The following is a 22526-nucleotide window of genomic DNA, read 5'->3' on the forward strand; positions in this document are numbered from 1 at the left end:
CATTCAGTATTTTTAAAAGCAGGGGGGTTCGTTTTCTTTCTATAAAACACTTTGTTTTAAATATAGCTTTAGCCAAGTTTTCTGGTGATCATTTTCCCAGTTTCCCACTCCTAACCAGAAAACCTCTTTCCAGGAAAAGACTCAAAGTGACAGCCTGGTTAAATTGATTTCAGAGGAGACTGGTATTTCAGAGCCTTACAGTCTGAAATGGCTTCTCTGTGTATTCAGCATCTTTGTTACAGCAGATGCAGAGCTGACCCACCTATGAGGCAAGGTGAGGTTGCTGCCCCTGGCAGCAGGATCCAAAGGGGCAGTGGAATCTGGCCTACAAGGAATGTGTTACCCACTGCTGTTGCCATGCTGGCACTGATGGTTGAGGTGAGCTCTTTAGAGGCCAGACCTGCTGCCTTCTCAACACCTGGATGCCACCTCTACAGCATCCTCTCTGCAAATAGGAGGTGTTGCTGGTTTCCTCCCACCCTTACTCCCAATGTAGATCTTTATCCCCCCCACCCCTCTCTTCCTGATTTAGATCTTCATTCTTTCTTTCTTCCCTGGCTGGGAGGCATCATTTTGGGGTTTGCCTCAGATGCCAGCCCTGAGCAGATGGATGTCTTCTGTTTTGTGCTTCCTTATGATACCCTCGCAGCATGTTTACTCACAAAATCTCTTTTGCCAAGTTCATTGTGTGCTAAGGATTGGAGTTTAAATATCCTTAGAGCTCAGTCCTATACATGGAATTCACTGAATTGAATGGATTTGCATCCTGGTAAGCATGCCTAAGATTGTAGCCTAAAACTACCCAACAGCTAGGAATGTATGTTTTCTGTGATCCTTGATAAGCCGGCAGGTTCTCCATCTACATCAATCAGCCTTTGTGAACCTGGTGCCACCACCCCCAAATTTTGGACTACAGGCTACAGCATGGAGGCTGATGAGGATTGGGCCAAAACATCTAGAAAGCAGCTGACTCAAGAAGGCTGATGTACATCCTCACTCTCAGTAACAAAGGGAAATACTGCATGGAGAGAAAAACATTAATTTCTCCATCTTATCTATAAGAATGTACACACTGACTTGCTGTAACACACAGTGGTCATAGCCATGACTAGGGTTCCATTGGGTTGGGAGCAGACATGGAACCAAAAAAAATTGGCTTTACATATGAGGGTGTCTGCAAACAAAAGGGATTTATTGGTTTTGAACATTCAAATGGTTGCTTTCTGTTAATATTCTCTAGCATCAGACATTAGACAGAACATCCAAGTGCCGTGTTGAAATTTAGCAAAGCTCTGTTGAATCTGATATCCAACAGTGACCACCGCCAAGGGTTTCAAATATCTGCATGGTGAATTAGCAATAAAGAAAATGTTTAAATGAAAGATCAGTTTCTCAATCCATGTGTATCTAAAATACTTTTTTTAATCTTGCATAAATTCACAAATGATACAATATTGTAAGTGTATTTTTTTTAAACATACTGTACAATCATGTCAGTTAACTGTTTTACATCAAGGCACAGCACACCATATCTTACAGATATACCTTGATAGGCAGCAATTTAGTGTAATCCCCGAGATTTGGCAGTATTGCCAAGATAAATAGCATGGGTCATATTTCACAGATATGCTAGAAGATAAATAAGTAAATAAATAGATGCTGTCACATTTTATTTGAAATAGAACTGCATATAAAAAGGATATACAATAATTTAATTTGAATAATTATCTTGAGATATATATATATATCTCATATATATATAACAGAAGTGCTTCAATTTAATTTCAAAACAAAAACATTTCTTCAATATTAGAAGGATGCAAAAATGAGTCTTTTATTCGGCCATCTTGATTTATGGAAGAAAGTTGCTTTCAAGAGAAATTAAAAGGCGTTTGCTGCTCAGTTTCATGGCAATCTGAAAGAAATCAAATTAGATGTTACACATATTTGATAGAGCAATCCTGTGGAGAGGAGGGTGGTCTTTGCTGGAGCTACTTATGCCCAGCAATAAGCTTTACTTTTCCTGCGAATTCTTTGGGGAGGGGTTGGGGGAGGAAATGAGGGGCTTGGGGGTGCACAGCCTTTCTTGTCACACATGCCAAACACCCTGTGCCAGACCCCAATGCCAGTACAGCAACATTGGTGGTTGCATTTTTTTTCCCACTGCATCAGGTAGACCTCTGGCAATGCTGGGAATTCAGGGAAGTCCATGGCATCTTGGCCATCTTCTCAGGGAACATTGGACTGCTTCCCAAAATTTTATATTTCCAGTTGCCTGAGCATTAGATGGAAGGCAGGACAAGCTTATCCATATGTCCCAGAAATGACCCACTGAGTAATTAGGAGACTGGATAACGGATTGCCATGCCTCATACAATGGTTGTTGGGTTCAAAAAAAAAACCCCAAAAAACATCAAAAGGGTTTGTTTTAGGAAGCCTTTGCTTGAAAGGTATTAGGGCAGTTATGATATGCCTAAGGATGACCAGATTCATTTTTCAGCATTTAAATTAGAAAAAAATTCATTAAAAATGTACTATCTCACAAGTCATCTGTTCAGAGTGGTGAGATATTAGAATCTCAGGCAACCTAAATGATGAAGAAAACAAGGTGATCCACTTCTACAATATCTGAGCCATCTCAGGACCATCCTTGACAAAAGTGAGTCAAATGGCCTCTAAGGATGGGAACAAGAACTCAGAACTTGTTTGGGTGGCCTGAGAGTAGCACTGTATTCTTACTACTTTTCTGCACTGATGCCAACTCACCCCATGCTATTATGCTAGAGGAGAATCTTAAGTCAAGGCCAGGGATCTAGAGTGTCCATTCCCCACCCTTCAACTTGGGAGGAAAAGCTGGAAGCATTCCAGGAGAAACACAGCTAGCCAGCAGTGCCAATTCAACATCCATTTCAACCCAGTGGGGCATAGGGTTGCCAGACTCAATAGAGGTCAGGACTTCTGTGCCTTTAATTGCCCTGCTTTCTTTTGAGTCTGGAAATCTTAAAGAGAAACCAGCAGACCCTTTGCTTGGAAATTAAACAAAGGGTCTGCTGGTTTCTCTTTAAGGTTTCCAGACTCAAAAGAGAGCAGGGCAATTAAAGGCACAGAAGTCCTGTCCTCTATTGAGTCTGGCAACCCTAGTGGGGCAATCTCCATGCAGAAACACACAATGCAACATTTTAAACACTGGTTTAGGAAAGCAAATCTAGACATACAGAAGTAACAGGTACTTTCTCTCTTTTCTTAGCTATTGCTTATTTTAATTCATCTTTTGAATGCTTTTATATACTTGTTTTTAACTGTTTTAAGCAAGAATTTTAATGTTCCATATTACCGTATATATATTTTTAAACTGCTTAGAGATTGTTTTAACAACAAAGTGGTATGCACTTGTTGTTAAATAAATAAAACAAAACATGGGGAAAGTGGTGGGAGCTTGAAGCTTTCTCCCAAACCCAACTCTAACTCCAGAGGTATGTGGAAAGACTAGAGTATAGGGAAGTGAGACAAGAGGATGGAGTCTCACCGCCATCTTGACCTCTAAAAGAAAATCCTACTGTTCCCATGACATTTCACACATTTCATTCACTAATCATTAAATGGCAGTACAGTAGTTGGACAGACTGAATGCATGGCAAGTAACACAAGGATTCTATATGAAACCCCAGAATGCTTACATTGCATGTTAAGATGTACATGTCAATAAACAATTCATTCTGTTTTATGATTGGTAATATTTGGCTTCCATGAAGCATCCATTACTTTGCCAATAAATTTCAGTTCTTATAGCTGGACCATTTCAGCTCCAATCCTAACCCCCACTGTACACAGCCTGGGGCTCACTTTTGAATACCGGTAGGAATGCATATGATTGCACTGTTAATCTGTGTACTGTAAATATCAAGCACAACTATAAAGATCTAGTTCTGTTATGTTTATTCCAACTAAATGTTGCCGTAAGTTGGAAAAATGGCCATCTACATACTTCCTCCCTAATATCCTCCATAATTTGTAAAAATAAAAAAACAATTTATTGATGAGAAGGGGTAGTTCTTTTCAAAGAGAGATGGAGAACCTGTAGTCTTTCAGAAGCTGAACTGCAGCTTTGATCATCCCGAGCTAGCATGGCCAATGCTCAAGGGTTACAGGAGTTGGTGACCAACAAAGTTTAGAGGGACACAGGCTTCCCATCCCTGCTTTAAAAATAGCAGGTGAAATCCTGGTTCTTAAGTTGATTTGAGATTTTGCCTTTCATGCTCAATGAGGTCCAGAATTCATATGACATCTAGCCAAGCACTGAAATTTATATAAATCAGTAAGACATTGATATTGCTCAACTATGTCTATAATGCACTTACCATATTCCAGGGGGTCATTCAGCAGATTACATTTGAACATTTCTTCTTCGCCTGCCAAAACCTTTTGATCCAACGTTGGTGGGTACAAAGTTGTTCTTGCCCACTCCTCCTGACCTACTCAGGAAGTCTGCCAAACGATGGGTCACACAGGTGGCTGTGTTGCATGCCCTCTTCTGAGTTGTCACACTGTTTTCCGAATGAAAGAATTCAGATCTGAGAAACAGAGCACGTCTTTCAACAACACCATATTTTATAAACAAATCATGGAAAATGCCTGAGAAGATACAATTGTGCTGGTACTTTATATCCATATTTAAAAAATTTCTATATTCAGTTTGCTCAGGCTTGAAGTAATGGACTTCTGTAGTGCTATAATGACAGACTGCATTTCAAAGAGACCTTGACATTTGCTCTATGGCTTCCCAGATATTTCTAACAATCAGAGATTGTAATCCTCAGCCTGATCGCTCAGAAGTAATGCTTTTGGATTCAACAGATCGTTTCTGTAGTCAGGCGATGCAGTGGGCAGATGACTGCCTCTGAAAATGCAGTTAGACCTACTGAAACAGAAGTGAAGCACATTATCTCAATGCTAACCAGGAAGCAAGTATCGCTAGCCTTGCAGTCCTTATAATGGAATTCTATGCACATCTGTTCAGAAGGAGGCCCCTCTGACTAAAATGAGTCTTACTCCCAAGCAAATGAGTATAAGCTTGCTGCCTTGGTGTACTGGAATTCAGCCAAAAGGCAAATCGTAGCATAGTGGCACAATGGAGCAAATGCCATCTTATGGGAGAGCAAGGGTGAGAGAAAGATGCCTTCATTTCCTGCTTGTGGGCTTCCCAGAGACATCTGATTGGCCACAACAGGAAACTGGATGCTGAACTAGATGGGCTGTTCTTATGTTCTTATCCTTTCAAAAACCAATTACTTTTAAGTTCCATTGATTTCAGTGAAAAATAAGTTCTGCCAGGGCTTAAATTTGTCTGGATTACACTCAGTACGATAACAATACTTGGGGTGTTTAAATTACAAACAGACACACCTTGTAAATCAAGGCAGTCTGTACAATGTAGCCACAAGGGATATAGAAGAAGGCCCCATTCTCCACATGTTGTCAACCAATATAAATTACTCCTGCACCTTACATAGCTTCATGCAAAATCAATAAACAATGAAATAGAAATGAAGTATTAAAGTTCTTACCTGGATGATTTCAATCAGAATATAACTTTGGTAACTGGCTAATATTTCTAATATTTGCAAACTATGTATTTTACTGCTACAAAGAGTATAATGGGTGACCGATATATATAGTCAGTGTGAAGTTTCGCACTGACTTCACTGGAGAAAAATTGTCACCCTGTATATTCATCCTGCACTGAGCAAATACCTTGCATTTTTAAAAGACTTATTTAAACATGAATCTAAAGCAGCCATATTGTGCTACTTCTCTCCTGAGCTGAACACCATTAAAACCATGCCTAGAAAAGCCGTCTTTTTATTTTTATTTTTATTTTTAACTGATTTGCACCTTTCATAATTAGAAAATAGACCTAATCCTTATAGAAAAATAGGTTTATTGAACAGTTGCATGGTCAGGCATGAAAGGAACATTTATTTAATTTTACAATGCGTAGCCAGAAATCAAAGGATTATTATTTGTAAAATAAACATCTAAGAAAATCAGTTGAAAATTCAAGGCAATGCTAGTCCTTACTCATTTTAATTTGGCATATGCTATTCCCCAGTTTTAGCCAAGTCCCATCCCACCCCACCCCAATATATGTGTTATATTCTTAACAGCTGCAACCCTAAGAATGTCTACTCAGAAGTCAGTCCTATTTGACTAAATGGGATTTACTGCCAGGTAAGTGTGTGAGTGTGTGTGTATAGGATTGCAGCCTGAATTTCCTAACTTGAAGTTGTTTCATTCCATATTCTCACTCAAAAATAGATTTAAAAGAACATAGCAAAATTAGCAATCAAGGTTAGATCCACATGCATCAAAAAAGAGGAGGAAAAAATAAAAGAGGAAGAGGAGATGAGAGCCAATCTAGTTGTTTCCGATGGCTTCCTCATAGTTTGCATAGCGTTCGTTTTCCAGATCATTCAGCACATTCCTTTTCTTGCCAGGAGTTCCAGCCCCGACGTCAGTACGAGGGTAAGTTTGCAATTTGTGCAATTCTTGAGACAGTTTGCCCAACACACAAGTGCTCAGGTTGGCACAGCGTTTGGAAATAGGTCTATCCAAGCTGCAGGGGGGAAAAACATGCCGAACAAAGTAACAGAAAACCATGCGCAGTCATCATGCCTTGTTATATCCCATCCCCACCCCTAGCCCAGACTAAACGAAAACCACAGCAGGAGACCAAACGACGAACAAATAGGTACTGTATTTAAAAAACAAGACAATCTCGACGCAGTGCCGCCGCAACAAGGTCCATGCAAAAGGGCTATGTCGGAAGGAGGATCGGGCTGTAGTAAATGGCAAATGATTAATTGCTTGCTTGCTTGGGATGCTGACAGTTAGCGGTCCCGGAGGGACGCGGGGAGGGACAGTTCAAGATCATCCGGCATGCATGGTGAGTCTCATTCATCAGCATGCTTTGCAACCGGAGCTCATTACGGAAGTGCAGGTGTAATAGCAAGACTCGGCCTGGAGAGGGAAGGGGGGCGCTGCGTGCACTGGAAGGCCGCCTCGCCTCTTCTCGACTGCATGCACTGACTCGGGCGAGCGCAGAAGCTGAGTTGTGATGTGCATTTCTAACGGGGGTGGAATAAAACCAAGACGTACCTCTTGCTGCCCCACTTTACTCTAACCCCCTCTCTTTCAACTTGCAAGGCCTCTCTTTTTTTTACGAGAAGAAAAGGTAACTCAAGAGTAAGTAACCCAAAAGAGAGCAAGTTAAAAACCGGAGAAGAGAGCAATCCGATAATCTGATCAGTTAATGGCTATCAGAGTGGAATCATCAGGATGGCGGGACCCGTCTCGCAGGAGCTGGGCCTGCTGCACATCCCAGGGAGGAAAAGATGTCCGACCGCCCATCAGCTGATCTGCCAGGAAAGAGTCCGCACTCCCCGAGAGGAGAATCCCCCGCCCCGATCCCTGCGACCACCCCTTCCTACCTCCCCGTCGACCTGTCGCTCTCCTTACCTGTTCCCTTCGCTCGCCCGCTCCAGCTCTTCCCCCAGGTATTCCTTCACCAGAGCGCTTAACAACCGCCGGGCTTCGTAGTCGCCAAGGCTCCCTCGGTCTGTGACAGGCTCCAAGCCAGGTCTGTGGGGAGGGAGCGAGGGGGGGGGAAGAGAGCTCAAGGTGAGCGTCGCTCTCTCAAAGTGAAGGATGCTCAGGGGGAGGGGGAGGGAGGGTCCTTTTTCCAGCCCAACTAATCGATCTGCTGGGGGGGGCGGAGGGATCACAGCACCGCACACGTGTAACTCGTCCATACATACGAGGTCTCGCTGAGCTTGTTAACTGGGCGTAGATTGCCTTCCCGTGTTCCTCGTTAACGAACACAGACGAGTGTCCCTGTTACACCACGCGCTGAAAGGCGTGGGAGGTGGGGGAAGCCTTTTTCCTTCCCTGCATCACCCCCACCCACCCCACTAGGCTAATCCGTGTCGTGGAATCTTGCCCAAGCGGGCAATCGCGCGCACTCGCGTCCCTCGGCGCCAAGCTTTCCGTTGCCCGCCCCCTCTGCAGAACCAGAACCGGCCGCGTTTCCTTTCCAAAGCCGCCCCAGTCGCTTTTCTGGCGATCGCCAAGCCAAAGAGGCTTTCAAGAGAAGTCTCTGCAGACCCTTGTCCTCCCGTTTGCTGCCTCTTACCTTAGCGGGACTGCCCGGGAGCTGTCCATCAGACACACCACCAAAGCATAGACAGCCAGGAAGGAGCACATCTTCACCATGGCCATAGCGTTGTCTCTGCAAAATCAACAGGACTGGCGTTTAAAGAGGGGCCCTTTCCCACGCTTTGCATCTTTCCGGATCCCATCCGGATCCGAGGAATCCTGCGCAAACTCACTTGGGAAGAAGCCCCCCACTGGATTAAGGCCAGCTCTGCGTTAACATGCCTAATAGGATCAAGGCTCTAAAGGATGCTTTAATTTCCTAGGGTTTTTTAAAAAAAAAAATTAAAAAATGGGAAGGGTCTTGGGGTCGTCTGCTATTTGCATCGAGGTGTTCCCCCCAAAAAAAAAATTGGTAGGATTTGTGTGTGTTTTGTTTTGGAAGTTTAATCTGCAAAGAATGTATACCTCGCCAATGCTCAGGTAGGAGGAAAATTGGGAAGTTTCGCAGAGTTGATATATAGCTGGAGGACGGAAGGCATCCAGGTCAACTTCATCAACAGATGGGGACCAATACTATCAAATCGTTGATAATATTCACGCAATGCTGGGAATCGTGTCGAGCGCGAAAGATCAAGGGAAACGAATAAAATGCGGCCAGATCTGCATTTATAACTGCATATAGAAATTTCGTGTATTTTGTTTTAACTTGAAAAGAAGGTGGGGAGGCATAATCCTTTGCTCTGAAATAAATGATTACTTGAAAAATCTGGGTGGGGGGTTGTCTTCATTTAAATAAATAGCCCTGTTATGAAAATGAGGATTTAAAAATTGTTTCTGAAAAACAAAATCCAGAAATTATATGGAATATAATAAGCCCCGGTCCTCACATTTCCATGGCTTTTCAGAACAGACATTTGCATATGCAATACTTTTGTTTAAAGAGCTCTGTGGCATCTTAAAGAAAACTAATAAATTATGCCAGGAGTTATGTCTCTAGTGTCCAGATGAGTTCATTACGGTGAAATCCTCTATACATAGCTACTCCCATTGAATTCAATGGAGACATCTTCCTAGTAAATGGGTATAGAAATGCAGCCCTACTCATTTTGTAAAACGGTTCCTCTCCCCCTCCCTACCATGCCTCTGTGTCCAACACCTTCCTGCACCTGATGGAAGCAAACGCTTCCCTTTTATTGCTCATACTGCGATAAAATAGTTTGAAGGTGCCACGAGATTCTCCTTTGCTGCAGCAGAGTTACTCTCGGGGGCGGTCGTAGCCAGAGGAGTATTCCCAATTACACGAAATAAGGTTTCTTGAAGACATCTCCCACGTGCCATTTTTGCACGACTCTTATTTAACAGACGTGATAAAATACTCAGAATTAAACGGGCAGTCTCTCTAGTCTACACGAACGAAAGGAGGATTTTCCCCTTGCAGAATGGGAAATGGTTTTAAACGGCCATTCTGCAACATAATACCTGTCAAAACATATCTGGGGGGAAAAGTCGTTCTGCTCAAGAATCCAAGGAGAGAAGCACGAAAACGCCACAAGACCCAGCCTAACATCCTCCAGTGAGACTCCCAACTTGAGGAGTTGCAAGTTCTCCGCCACTGAGAAGCCTTTTCAGCACTCCCTGGACTGGAAAGTCAATAAAAGGAGAAAGCACTTACCTTCAGATGCAAAGCTTGTTGAGGAAAGCGTAGTGCAGGTGGCGGCCTCGGTGTGCGTTTCCCAGTCGTGATGGTCTTCCGTGCCCAACGACCCCCTTTTATATCTACCGCCAGGGCAAAAGTGTGTAGGCGTTCGACGAGCTGCCCGCCAGCCAATCAGCACCTCGGTTATCAACTATAAAACCAATCCACGATTGACCACGAAACCCCAGCTCCCGAATTACGTCATCCTCCAGTCACTGAGTATTCCATTCACAAAAAAATTGCCAGTCATTTAAGCACATCTGATAGGTTTATTTGCATTGAGGTCATCGGACGGAGAGAGAGAGAAGGGGGGACGCGGGGAGGGGGGAGCGGGGCATATCAGACGATTAATGAAATGTAAGGGAAATAGTCTCGAGTCATTAATAATATCTAGGCCACCCCATACTCTCATCCCTACAAAATCTACCGTATCTTTTTAATGAACAAACCCAAAGGGCAGGTTATTTACTTATTAGAGGCGACATCTACTGCAAAAAATGCTGCATTGCAGAAAATGGAAGTTGGCAGCTTTCCTTTTTAAAAACTTCTTTGTATCTTACAATGGCCATTGTGGTGCTAGTGGATGTGTAGAGAATTCGGCCCTTGACGTTTATTACGGAGTTGGCATCCATCCCTGAGTAAGCGCAAGGCTCTCTCTTCCCCCAAACCCAGCCGAGCATTTCTCTGGGGAACACTTTTACAATGCACAGTGACAGTCCCTTTTATTCCACACATTAAACAATGTGCATCTCAATCCTATGCATGTTTACTCGGAAGTAAGTATCTCCGTGCTCAGCGGATCTCACCCCCAGCTAAATATACATAGGATTGCTAACCTTATTTGCAAATGCGATCCGAAGAACAGGGAGGGGATATTTAGGATTACACATAAAGGCCACACCGTTCCTATACCTGTGAGCGTGACAGTGACATATCGCCTATCCTGCTTCGCAGAATACCGTAGCTAGCCTATTACAAAGCCTTTATAAAGGTTGACATCCCATGTGAAGTTACTTGAGAGTAAGACCTCAGTGGTGACTTACTTCCGAGGAAGCATCCTTAGAATCCGACTGCTCCTGTATATTTCCCCGGGACACCGAATTTAACCATAGCTGCCAAGTTTTCCCTTTTCTCACGAGGAAGCCTATTCAGCATAAGGGAAAATCCCTTAAAAAGGGGGATAACTTGGCAGCTATGAATTTAAAGTTGCGTTTCCGGTGTAAAATACTTAAGGTCTGGTCACTTTAGTAAGGGCGGCGGGGGGGGGGGGCTAAGGAAGAAGTCTCCGGGTCGATGGGAGGGATCAGCGAAACTCCATTCAAACACCCAAGTCAGGGGAGTCGCTCGTGTTGCCTTCAGGTTAATTTTTGCACATGCATCAAAGGAAGCTGAGGTGCTGAAACCTTTGAACATCCTGCCCCGGCATCTAAATCACACTAGGCAGAAAACCAGAGGCAGCCTGATGCTCCATAACCCCACTCCAACCATTGAATAAAAGGGGATTGAGTCAATGGGGGAGGGGGTGCCCTGGTGCAAACGCAGACACTTTGCCTGTTTCTCACGGGAAGATAGGGGCTATTCTCCGTATTTTTGAACAAGCATCATGATAGGTGTTTGTATTTAAGATCTCTGCAATGCATTGTGGAGATCCTCCGCCAACACTTCGAGCGCGTTTGCCTTGCTCGCTGCAGCAAGTCCCCCTAGAGAGAGGGGTGCGGTGCGGACGGGAGGCGCGCTACTGCCTAGGCGCCCCTGAGGGCAGCGCTGCTGCGCGCAGGGACGGGCTCAGGGGGCGTCCCGAGCCAGTCAGCCCGGAGTCTGCTGAAGAGGACCGACCGCCGCTCGCCTGCTCTCTCTGCCCAACGCAACCTTGGTGCCAAGAAAGAGCCCCCGGCGGGGCATCGCCTTGGCCAGGGCCCCCCGGGGGGGCGCAGCTCCCCGCGCCTCTTGCTGCAGGAGGTGGCAGCGGACAGGCCTCCGCCCGCCCGCCCGCCGGACCACACGCACACCAACCAACCCCCCGCCCGCCCGTGTGTGTGCCTGTTCCCGGCTTGAAGTGGTCACGTTCCGCCCGGCAGGTCTCCAGCTGCTCGGCGGAGCCTGCGGGCACTTGGAGCGAAAAGCGCCGCGTCCGCAGCGGAGGTGGAGGAGAAGCGGCGGGTGGCGAGGAGCGACAAGGGGCGAATCAATCACTCTCCAGGGGACTCTTAGTCATGGCCTCGCCGCCGCCGAGTCGTGCCTGGCGCGGGGACACCTGCTCCTCCCGGCAGGATGTTTGGGTTCCCGGGAGGCGCTAGACATAGCAATAACAAGCCCCGCGCGCGGACTCCCACCTTCGCAAGGAGGAAGCCGGAGGGGGAGGGTGTGTGTACTTTTTCCCCTTCGAGGGGTGTACTTTTTTTTCTCGAGAGGGGACTCATTCAGGAAATCTCGTAATCCGCGGAAGATCCGTCTCTCATCGGTAGCCGGATAGTTACAGGTCGCCTCGGTTCTTATTTGCGCCTACACAGCAAAGCTTGCGTGGCATCTTCACTTGAGAATTAAACTGCGTTTCCTCCCCCACCCCACCCCCGCTCCCCTGTAGGATTAAGAGGATTCCTAGTTTATCAATCTTCCTTGGCAGCAAGAGAAGCCCCGGCTCCGTCTCGAATTTGCTACTGGCACGTGGGGGCGGGGCCTAAAGAGGGCGGGGGAGGGGAGGTTGTTGGGTAGCTCGCCTCTCCCACCAGCCCGGTTTGTTTGCAATAGCTAAAGTCCAGAGCGCATCCTATTTCTCTCTCCTCTTAAAAGCTTAGCGGGGGCTCCCCGCTGTCCTCGGGGCCAGCGCGAGTCTCTCTCTGCTTGGCGCGAGGATGATCCCACGTGCAGGTGAACCTGGGAGCGGGGGAAAGGCGCGCAGGCGGCTTTGGAAGCGCCAGGGAGGCGGCTTGTGCTCAAACAACCCGGCCTCTGGTAGTCCCCACCGGGGAGATTCCTGAGCTCTAGAAACCTACCTTTCCCTGCCTTTCACGGTTTGCGTTCTCATTTGTGGCTAGGGGAACAGATACAGGCTGGGCAGCAGCAGATAGCTAAGGTGTGGAGCAAGGATCGTCCCTGAGCATCATTCTAAAATAAGGTGGGTGGGGCGGGGGTGGAAAGACTTTCTCCTCAGCCACCCCGGCCTCCTGCCACCTCTCCTCCCAGTCCAGACCTAGCCGGGTAATTTCTTTTCCAGAGGGTGGTGACCAGAAAGACATTCAAAGAGTAATGCTGGATCCGGCCAGCGGCCCATCTAGTTCTGCACCCCCTGGTCTCCCAGTGGCCAAGCTGGATGCGCATGGGAAACCCTTGTGCCGGACCCCTGAACGCTCTCCCCTCCTGGGGGCCAAGGGATGGATGGGGGGAGGTAAGTGACGACCGCGAACCAATCTGTGGCCGCCACAGCCCTGCCAAGGAGGACGTGGAAATGCCCTCCTCCTGGATAAAGCGAAGGGTTGAGCGAGCGCCGGTTCCCTGCTCTGTCGCTATTCAGACGTTTTTCCAAAGCTAGTGCCGCTCTAACAAGAGAGCGAATCCTATTCTCCTGTTAATTTTCTCACCGGCGGTCGAAATGAAACCACCCGTGAAAAAGCAAAGAAAAATTCCCATGGATATTATTTTTAAAAAGAAAAGAATGCTTTTAGGTTCAGAGCAAGATCAGATTGTGGGTGGGAAGGACGAAACATTACACCTGTAACGTTATGGTCCTGAACATTTCCTTCTCTGCAATGTATGGCACAGTCAGAGTAGGCGCTCAGTCCTCTGCTTGGGGAACGAATTAGTGAAGTGGTTTGGCGTTTCTAGCGGAATTGCTAGATGTCCAGCGGTTAGATGGAAGAAGTAGTCCCATTGGATAGCTGGGTTTTGATCGTCGAAGGCTGCGAGTACAATTTCTTGGGAGTTAAGTCCTGCTGAACCGATTGTTGTTGTTGTTGTTTAGTCGTTTAGTCGTGTCCGACTCTTCGTGACCCCATGGGCTGAACCGATTACTGAACCGATTACTGTACAGTATTAGCAACTTCTGAACAAATGCACATAGGATCGCGCTGCCCATTTTGTAGGCGACCACTTGAGGCACGCTTTTTTGACAGAAGTATCAATGAGCACCGAGGTCTACCTCTGAGCAAACATACGGGTTTCCCAATTCAGTGGATTTGGAAACAGGAAGGAAACAAACATTTGGCACCGTGTGCTCAGCATGGAAAGACTAATAAAACAGAAGTCTCCAATTGGCAAAAGGTAAAAAGAGAATATTTTAAAAGCTCTGTATGAGAGCCCCCAATTTCCCCTTACCCTTTCGGGGGCTCCGGTGCCTTTAAAACTTGATTGACAAACAGAAACCCAGCCGGTTAATACTTCCTACCATTTCATGTGCTCAGCTTCAATATGCAAACTTCCCTGGCTGTTTCTGGCCAAAGGAAATCGGTCCTTTGGTCTCTTACGTCACAGCGCAACCCTAGCCCTGTTTACTCAGAAGCTTGTCCTATTGAATCCAGTGCGGAATTACCGCCCAGGGGTGTGGGGTTAGGACTGCAGCCTAAACTGGCAAAGTAAAATATGGTGAAGGATCGTAGCTCAGTGGCACAGCATCTGCTTGGCATGCAGAAGGTCCCAGGTTCAGCCCACAGCGGCAGCCAGGAGACACTCCTCGCCTGAAACGCTGCTGCTTATCCGTGTAGAGAAAACTGGGCTGAATGGACCGTTGTGCTGCTGTGTGGAATCGTCTGACAGTTCCCCCGTTGAAGGTCTGAGGGCTGCAGGCATAGTGAATCACAGGAAACTTTAGCTCACATATATCCCATTCCTCTCTTAAGAGGGGTTTATTTCTTCTTTCATTCATTCATTCATTCATTCATTCATTCATCAGTCTCGTCTGAATCAACAAACGCCCTCTGTTTAGACACGGGATTCAATATCCCTAGAACAAGCAGCAGAAAGTACTGTAGTCTGGTGGTGACCAATCCAGGACTTGCCTGATTTCCTATAATGTTAGTATTTGATTTTCAGGCACCCGGTCGACAGCCTGGACGTGGGTAAAGCTACTGTTTAGAATCCCACTTAAAATGTCCAAAGGAGTGTCAAATTTAATCTCAGGGAGTGGTTGGAAGGTGAAGGAACCCCCTAAATCTCTGACGTGCACAGGGATTGGGTCAAAGCAGTAGTAAGGAGTTGCAGTTGTCTTGGGGGGACACAGGATTGCTGGGTCTGAAAGAAATGTTAAAGCAATCTTGTAGGAAGAGTTAGCTGCCCTTTTCACAGAATCATAGAATTGGAAGGGATCCCCAAGGGTCATCAAGTCCAACCCCAGGAATTTACACACACACACACACACACACACACACACACACACACTTTAAGGAAGGAGGGTGGGGGGAAGAGCAACTTGTGTGCTTGCTATTGAAAGAATCGGTGGGATACTCCTCAAACCAAGATGCTCTTGAGCCACAAGGGTTGAGAACTGTTGGGTCCTTGCGAGGGTGACCAGTCCTCAGAAAGGAGCAACAATGCCTAGTGGTTTAATAGGATGGGGATGTTAAGGATGCCCTGGTAGTGTGGCTAGTTGTTCAGCAAGTGATGGACCTGGGGGCTGCTGTCTAGGGCCTCACAGCCCAGGACAGCCCAAGGGACCACCCAGACAGCGGGGTATGATGGAAGCAGCTGCAAACAGGCCCTGCTCGCCACAGCATCTTTCCTTTTTCCTTTCTCTCTTAAATTTGCAGGGAGGACATGGCCAGCTGGACATGTATGTGGCCCTCATCCAGATGTTGCTGAACTACAAAAACAAATTTAGACAAGACTTATAAAATATATTGAAACAAACAGGGTTTGGAGTCTTTCGAAACTTGGTTCAGAATGTCTCACCAAAAAATGAATTCCCCCATGATTCACAGCCATTAAGAAAATTAGTGTCACTGTGGGCTCATTCTAGCTTAATACCTCTGGGACAAGTGAACTGTTCCTTCAGCCAAAACATTCCCCCTAAAAACTGAAAGAGTTAAAGAAGCCAGCTGTCTTTTATAGCAACTGGCTGCTTTGCAATCAAAATGAGTCAAGGAGCATGCAGATACTCAATTGGGTTAATCCCAATTTCCTGCTCAGCCGCAGCCAACAAATGTTTTGGGCCAACTCTGATGACATCAGTTGGGGCAGATCTACCCCACAAATTTAAAGCATATCTAATGCATATTTAAAGTGCATGCCTTATCCCAAATAAACCTGGTAAGTGTACTGTAGTTTGTTAAGGGCACTGTGAACTGTAGTTATGTGAGTTGGAAACTACAGTTCCCAAGACCCGTGGGGTGGGGTGGGGGTCATGTGCTTTAAATGTATGATGTGGATCTGCCCTTAGTCTGTTGAGATTAGGGGTAGATAGGAAACAGTTCACAAATTGCTGGATTAAAACTCCCATTATTCCTTTCCATTGCACATGCTGGCTGGCGTGGATGGGAACTAGAGTTCAACAGCATCTAGAGGGCCATAGGTTGACCTGATGGAAGAGATTACATATGGACTACATCTCAGGGCATGCCTCTGATCCAAAAGCCCTAGGGTTCCTAGACATATTCAGGTGTGCAGTTTAACCCATCTCATCACTAATGTGACAACTTTTTGCTCTGAGTTATGATTTGTTGACAATGAGTTAGGTTGATGATCTACTCACAAAAGTCCAGGTAAGAGGAGAGGAGAGTTATTTCCGATCTAGGAGTATCATCAAGGTAACAAGCCAGGGAATTCAGATGGGAGAAGTGAGAAGTTTGTTCTGTCTCCTCCCCTTGAGTCACTATGATCCCTTCTGCTATTCTGTTGGACTCACCTGGAGCTCCCTCCACCCACCTCATTTTCTGCATCCATCTTTATTTCCTGACTTCACCACTTAGGTATATAAGAGTTCCTAGAGCAGGTGGAAGTGCCAGGTGGATTTGTGTTTCTAAGAACAAAAAAAATGCATTTCTAGATAAATGTGTTGACTATATTATATCTGTTAAGCAATGAATTATTCTGTCTCTAAGCACAGTAACTGTAAACACAGTAATTTAGCCATGAATGTAGATAAATGCAGGTAGGCATGCTTGTCCATAGGAATAAATCCAACCGTAAAAACAGTGTAGCGCATTTTATTAGGACCAGAACACTGTCACGAAGTAGTGAGCAAGCTTCCCCAGAATCTTCTTCAGTCTGGAAAATGTAATTATAAACATAATAATGACTTATTATGACATGGTAAATTTAAGCAACATGGTTGGTTGAACTGACTCAGCTTACAGGATCATTTCCCTTTCTTTTCTTTTCTTTTCTTTTCCTTGAAAAGGGGTGGTTGTTTTCCCTTTAGTAGCTGAGAAATTTAAGATGAGCAATTTTGATGAGCAATATTTGTTGCATCCTCTTCCCCTTCCTCAATCACTGTGGCTATAGTTAGTGTATCTGTTGCAAACACACACACACACACCTAAAGTTGTGTTCTAAATGCCTCACCTAAATCACCCTGAAATCAACTGAGATATGGCCCAATTATTTAGTTATCCCTTTATTTATTATTACAGTTCTATCCTGCATTTCCTCCAAGGAGCTCAGGTTTGTATACATAGTTCTCCCCTCCCTATTTTATATTCACAACAACCCTGTGAGGTAAGTTAGGCTGAAAGACTATGAATGGCCCAGGATCACTTAGTGACTTTCATGGCTGTCTGGGGATTTGAACCCTAATCTCCTAGGCCACCGTCCAACACTCTAACCACTACACCAAACTGGAACATCTCCTGCTTCTTGTACAATGTGGCCCAGCTGTCACTGTGCCATAAATGCCCTAAACCTACCAACAGCTATTTAGTTTCCTACATTTTTATTCTTCACTTTGCCCAACATTTCCTCCATGGGCCTGTGGACAGTGTTGTGAACACAGTCCCTGACTGATTGCCACAGGCTGTGCTTCTGCTCTTTCTGTCATTTTAATAAGGTTTTTTTCTATTTCTCCCCTCTTGACCTGAGCACATATAGGAAACAGTAGCCATTCTCCTGCTGTAGTGTTGGAGTACCTCCCCACTGGTAGAAGATAGAATATAGAATTGTTCCGTTCAAAAAGTAAACCCTCCTTGAAATATTATCTCATTTAATGTACATTTGGCTCTTTGTTTACTTAATATAAAAGTCACACCATTTTTAAGGATTTGAAAAATTGCTGCCCTGGAATGAGGGGGGTGGACTCATGACAGCACAAGACTCTAGCCAATCAGTGCATTGGGAAGTGCTGTGCAATGGACTCAGACAGGTGGGTGAGACAACCTGTCAATCATCTAATGCAGGCATCCCCAGACTCGGCCCTCCAGCTGTTTTGGGACTACAACTCCCATCATCCCTAGCTAAGAGGACCAGGGCCATCTCAAGCAGGTCGGGTGCCCTGGTGCTGAGGCGCGGAGATCACTCCAGCGCCCCCGCCCTCGCAGCATGCAGCATGGCTTCCTTTGCTGCGCAGCGCCCCCCCCCCCGCCGGCCCCGCGCCACCAGGACTACACCTAGAGTCGGGCCTGAACAGGACAAGTGGTCAGGGATGATGGGAATTGTAGTCCCAAAACAGCTGGAGGGCCGAGTTTGGGGGTGCCTGATCTAATGTCTAAGGAATTGTTCCACCACCTGTCAAAGTTGACCCATGGTGGGGGGAAAGGCCAAAAAGGTCCAACAATGTTTCTTCTTTTATGCTGCTATGTAAAATGGTATAAGGAGGTAATGAATCCAGCTCCATAATCAGTTCCCTGCCACTGGTTGTTCCTGTATAGAACACCATGTCTGTATTTCTTCAGTAGAAATTTATGACCTCACTGAAAATGTGCTAACTTTCCTAACATAAATTTAGATTAGTATCTCATGATACACCCATGAATTCATAGATGCCTTCATAATTTCTCATTTAGATTTATTTGCAGATGGGGGAGGATGTTCCCTTGTTTAAACCATGCTTCACACTACCATGGAAATATTTTTTCATCAGTTATTTTCAAAGCATATAAAAGGATCTGCTGTTTGTAGGTTTGTCTGGGGACACAAATTTAATAAGATGTTAAATGGGGGCTGTGCTTAAATTCAGAAGTATACCCTGTCATGCAGATGTGACATGATTTGGTGAACAGTCAAGCCAGTCTAAACCAGGCATCCCCAAACTGCAGCCCTCCAGATGTTTTGGCCTACAACTCCCATGATCCCTAACTAACAGACCAGTGGTCAGGGATGATGGGGATTGTAGTCCAAAACACCTGGAGGGCCGAAGTTTGGGGATGCCTGGTCTAAACCATACATGAAAGCTGTTCAAATTGTATAGTCCAGGGGTCCCCAGACTACGGCCCGGGGGCCGGATGCGGCCCAATTGGCCTGCCAATCCAGCCCGCGACGGCCCCCGCCGCCCGCCGCCTGCTCTTACGGCACACAGAGGTCATTTCTGGTGCACTTCCGGGTCGGGGGAGGCCCATACGCATGCGCACAACGGATTTTCGGCGCTTTTTCCACCCTGGAAGCGCGCCGCTGCGCCAGTAAGCTCCCGTGCGCATGCGCACGGGCGTGCACTCCCCCGCCCGCCGGCCCACACAGGCGCGCGCTCCCCTGTCCTCCGGCCCACCGCGCGATCGGCGTGGTGGGAACCGGCCCAAACGCCGGTAAGTCTGGGGACACCTGGTATAGTCTTTCAAATTACAGAATCTAGAGTGGAAGCACTGTAAGTGGAGCGCACTGTAAATCATTTGAAAGCACAATGTTCCTACTTTGAACATGAGGCTCAATTATCGTGAGATAGATTTAGATCCCCATATGGGGGAATTCTGCCCCAATATACATTACTTTACATTTGCTTGCATTGAATTGCATTTCCCATTTTACTACCCATTCACCCAATTTGGAGAGGTCCTTTTTTTTAATGATCCTGAAAAAATGGTCCTATCAGAAAACTTGGGACCTCACTGCTCACCCTAACTCCAGAACAGTTATGAACAAGTTAAAAAGCACAGGTTAAAAATAATATACATAAATAATAATAACAAAAGGTTAAAAGGTAATAAAAAGAAAGTATGACAAAAACTGATACCAAGAATTTTGCATGTACTGTTCAGAAATTTCCAAGGGGATTGCCATGTTGCAGCAAAAAGTTCTTGCCACCAAAACATTTTAATTAAGATAATAGTAAGTATTTCTGATAGTATCAACATGACTTATGATTAATCTTCCAGATAAAATCTTCTTGGCACCTCATCTACTAAAAGTCTTATGAAACAGAGTCTCATACTCCAAATGAAAAATTAGCATGCTTATTCAACATGTTTTTCCTTAATGGGAAAAGGAAAAGAAGTTTCTCTAAAGTTTATTTTTTTTAATTGCAGATTTATGTAATATTTTTTATGGCTGTTCTAAACTAACTAGTACTGTGCTGAAAACTGTCCTCCAGTTTCCTGAATGTTTTCTTTCACTATAAAAGAGGCATTTTAATTGATTGATGGGTTGGTTGATTGATTTATTGATTTTGCCTCATTCTCAAGGCACTTGAGTTTTTTTCATTATTCCTTTAGTTTTGTACTTAATTGATTTGTAAAAAAAACCCAAACCAAACCTGGGTGGTGGTGGTGGTAGGAATGCTCTGACGGAATTTATCTTGAAGTTAGCAAAGCTTTTAACAAACTTTTCCAAAATATTTTGATTAGCAAACTGGTTAAGTGTATGCTAATGATGATATTTCTTAAGGAAATCAGCCCTGAGTGCTCACTGGAAGGACAGATCGTGAAGCTGAGGCTCCAATACTTTGGCCACCTCATGAGAAGAGAAGATTCCCTGGAAAAGACCCTGATGTTGGGAAAGATGGAGGGCACAAGGAGAAGGGGACGAAAGAGGACGAGATGGTTGGGCAGTGTTCTCAAAGCCACCAACATGAGTCTGACCGAACTGCAGGAGGCAGTGGAAGACAGGAGTGCCTGGCGTGCTCTGTTCCATGGGGTCACGAAGAGTCGGACACGACTAAATGACTAAACAACAACAACAACAACGATGATGATATCACCTGATGGGTTGATAGTTGGTTAGAAAACTGTACACAAAGAGTGCTCATCAAACTGGAACAAGGTTAGGAGTGAGATGCTGCAAGGCTCTGTCCGAGGACCAGAGCTCTTCAACCTTTTGTATCAATGACTTTGATGAAGGGGTGGAAGAAATCCTTATCAAATTTGTTGATGATGCAAAACTGGGAGGGATAGTAAATGCCTTAGAAGGCAATAACTGTATTCAAAATTACCTGGAGAGCATGGGAAACTGGGCTGATGCCAATAAAGGAAATTCAGCAGAACACCAGGCCTAAAATAAAATAAAATGCATACAGTAGGTATAGGATGAAGGGCCAGCCCCAGATATTGGCGCCTGAGGCAAATAAAAAATTGGCATTCTCCCAACTGTAGATTGTTAAGGGTGCTTTTAAAAATGCAGCCAGGGCTCCTCACCCCCACATCCCAATGCTGATCTTTTCTCTCCCCTTATTTCCCCTCAATGCTGATCTTCATTCGTTGCTTGTTTCTGATCCTAATCTTCACTACTCTGTCTCTGAATGTCCCTCTCCCTGAGAGAGAAAAATGTGGTGGCTGTGAACCAATTCCCTTGAGCACCTTTTCCATCACCCACCCCTCTTGCAGCAGCAGCACACAGGGGGGGGGTTGGCGGGCACAGACCTGCCACCCATCACAGCTCTCCAGAGCAGGCATCCCCAAACTTCGGCCCTCCAGATGTTTTAGACTACAATTCCCATCTTCCCTGACCACTGGTCCTGTTAGCTAGGGATCATGGGAGTTGTAGGCCAAAACATCTGGAGGGCCGCAGTTTGGGGATGCCTGTTCCAGAGTCTGCTACCTAAGGCGGCTGCCTCACCTTGCCTCATGAGCAGGCCGGCCCTGGCTTGGCAATAGCACACATGAAAACAAAACAAAAGCAAGCCAAACATGAGCCAGAGAAGTGTGATGTGGCGAAGAGGAAGAGGAAAAGGAAAAAGTTATTACTGTAATTTAGGTTGTGGCAATAAAGACTTCCAAACAGTAGGAAACAATAGTTCCACTTTACGTTGCTCTAGTCAGACATCATCAGTACTCTCTCCAATTCTGGGTAGACAGCTTAAAATAATTATTTCTGGGTAGACAGAAAGCAGCTTAAAATAATTATTATAACATGAAATCTCACACATTCAAAAATGATTTTCACATTTATTTAGTTATCCGAAAATCAAAATTACCCACATGTAATTATTAAAGCCACTAAAAACAGTTAAGATTAGTTTTGATCATCCCTTGTGACAAATTTTGAAATATGAAAACTTTATATATGAAATGTGTTCAATTATTGTTCAGTTATAGAGGGCAGGGCTAGATCTAATGGGCTTAAGTGTGGGGTATAAATTAATAATAACAATAATTGGGTATAATGGGGTATAAATTAATAATTTATAATTATTAATAATTTTATAATTATAATTATAATTATTATATTTAGCTGTGGGCTAAACCACTGAGCCTAGGGCTTGCTGATCAGAAGGTCGGCGGTTCGAATCCCTGTGACGGGGTGAGCTCCCGTTGCTTGGTCCCAGCTCCTGCCAACCTAGCAGTTCGAAAGCACATCAAAATGCAAGCAGATAAATAGGAACCGCTATAGCGGG

The 22526-nt window shown here is 45.3% G+C and overlaps 1 protein-coding gene across 2 annotated transcripts; it reads right to left on the bottom strand.

The window, feature by feature from the left end:
* Nucleotides 1-1402: 1402 nt before the first annotated feature.
* CALCB (calcitonin related polypeptide beta) lies at nucleotides 1403-10117 on the bottom strand. 2 transcript variants are annotated; one of them, XM_035123116.3, is made up of 5 exons: nucleotides 9824-10117; nucleotides 8189-8284; nucleotides 7516-7638; nucleotides 4359-4544; nucleotides 1403-1915 (listed from the first exon to the last, which is right to left on the bottom strand). In XM_035123116.3, exons 2-4 carry the CDS (start codon nucleotides 8272-8274, stop codon nucleotides 4385-4387), a joined length of 369 nt encoding a protein of 122 aa, XP_034979007.1. In that variant the 5' UTR covers nucleotides 8275-8284; nucleotides 9824-10117; the 3' UTR covers nucleotides 1403-1915; nucleotides 4359-4384. The 2 variants fall into 2 exon arrangements, with proteins under 2 accessions (XP_034979007.1, XP_034978915.2); XM_035123024.3 differs by lacking the exons at nucleotides 1403-1915; nucleotides 4359-4544 and adding an exon at nucleotides 5919-6613 and having other exon boundaries at nucleotides 9824-10025.
* Nucleotides 10118-22526: the final 12409 nt, after the last annotated feature.

This window comes from Zootoca vivipara, chromosome 1 (genome assembly GCF_965207765.1).
Source record: "Zootoca vivipara chromosome 1, rZooViv2.hap1.1, whole genome shotgun sequence".
NCBI lineage: Eukaryota > Metazoa > Chordata > Lepidosauria > Squamata > Lacertidae > Zootoca > Zootoca vivipara.

Coding starts and splice junctions, on each gene's coding strand:
- CALCB (XM_035123024.3), bottom strand. CDS start 8,274: ATGGCCATGGTGAAGATGTGCTCCTTCCTGGCTGTCTATGCTTTGGTG. Junction 7,639..8,188: donor TCCCGGGCAGTCCCGCTAAG/GTAAGAGGCAGC, acceptor CCCTCCCCACAG/ACCTGGCTTGGAGCCTGTCA. Junction 6,614..7,515: donor CGGGCGAGCGAAGGGAACAG/GTAAGGAGAGCG, acceptor TCCCCCCTGCAG/CTTGGATAGACCTATTTCCA.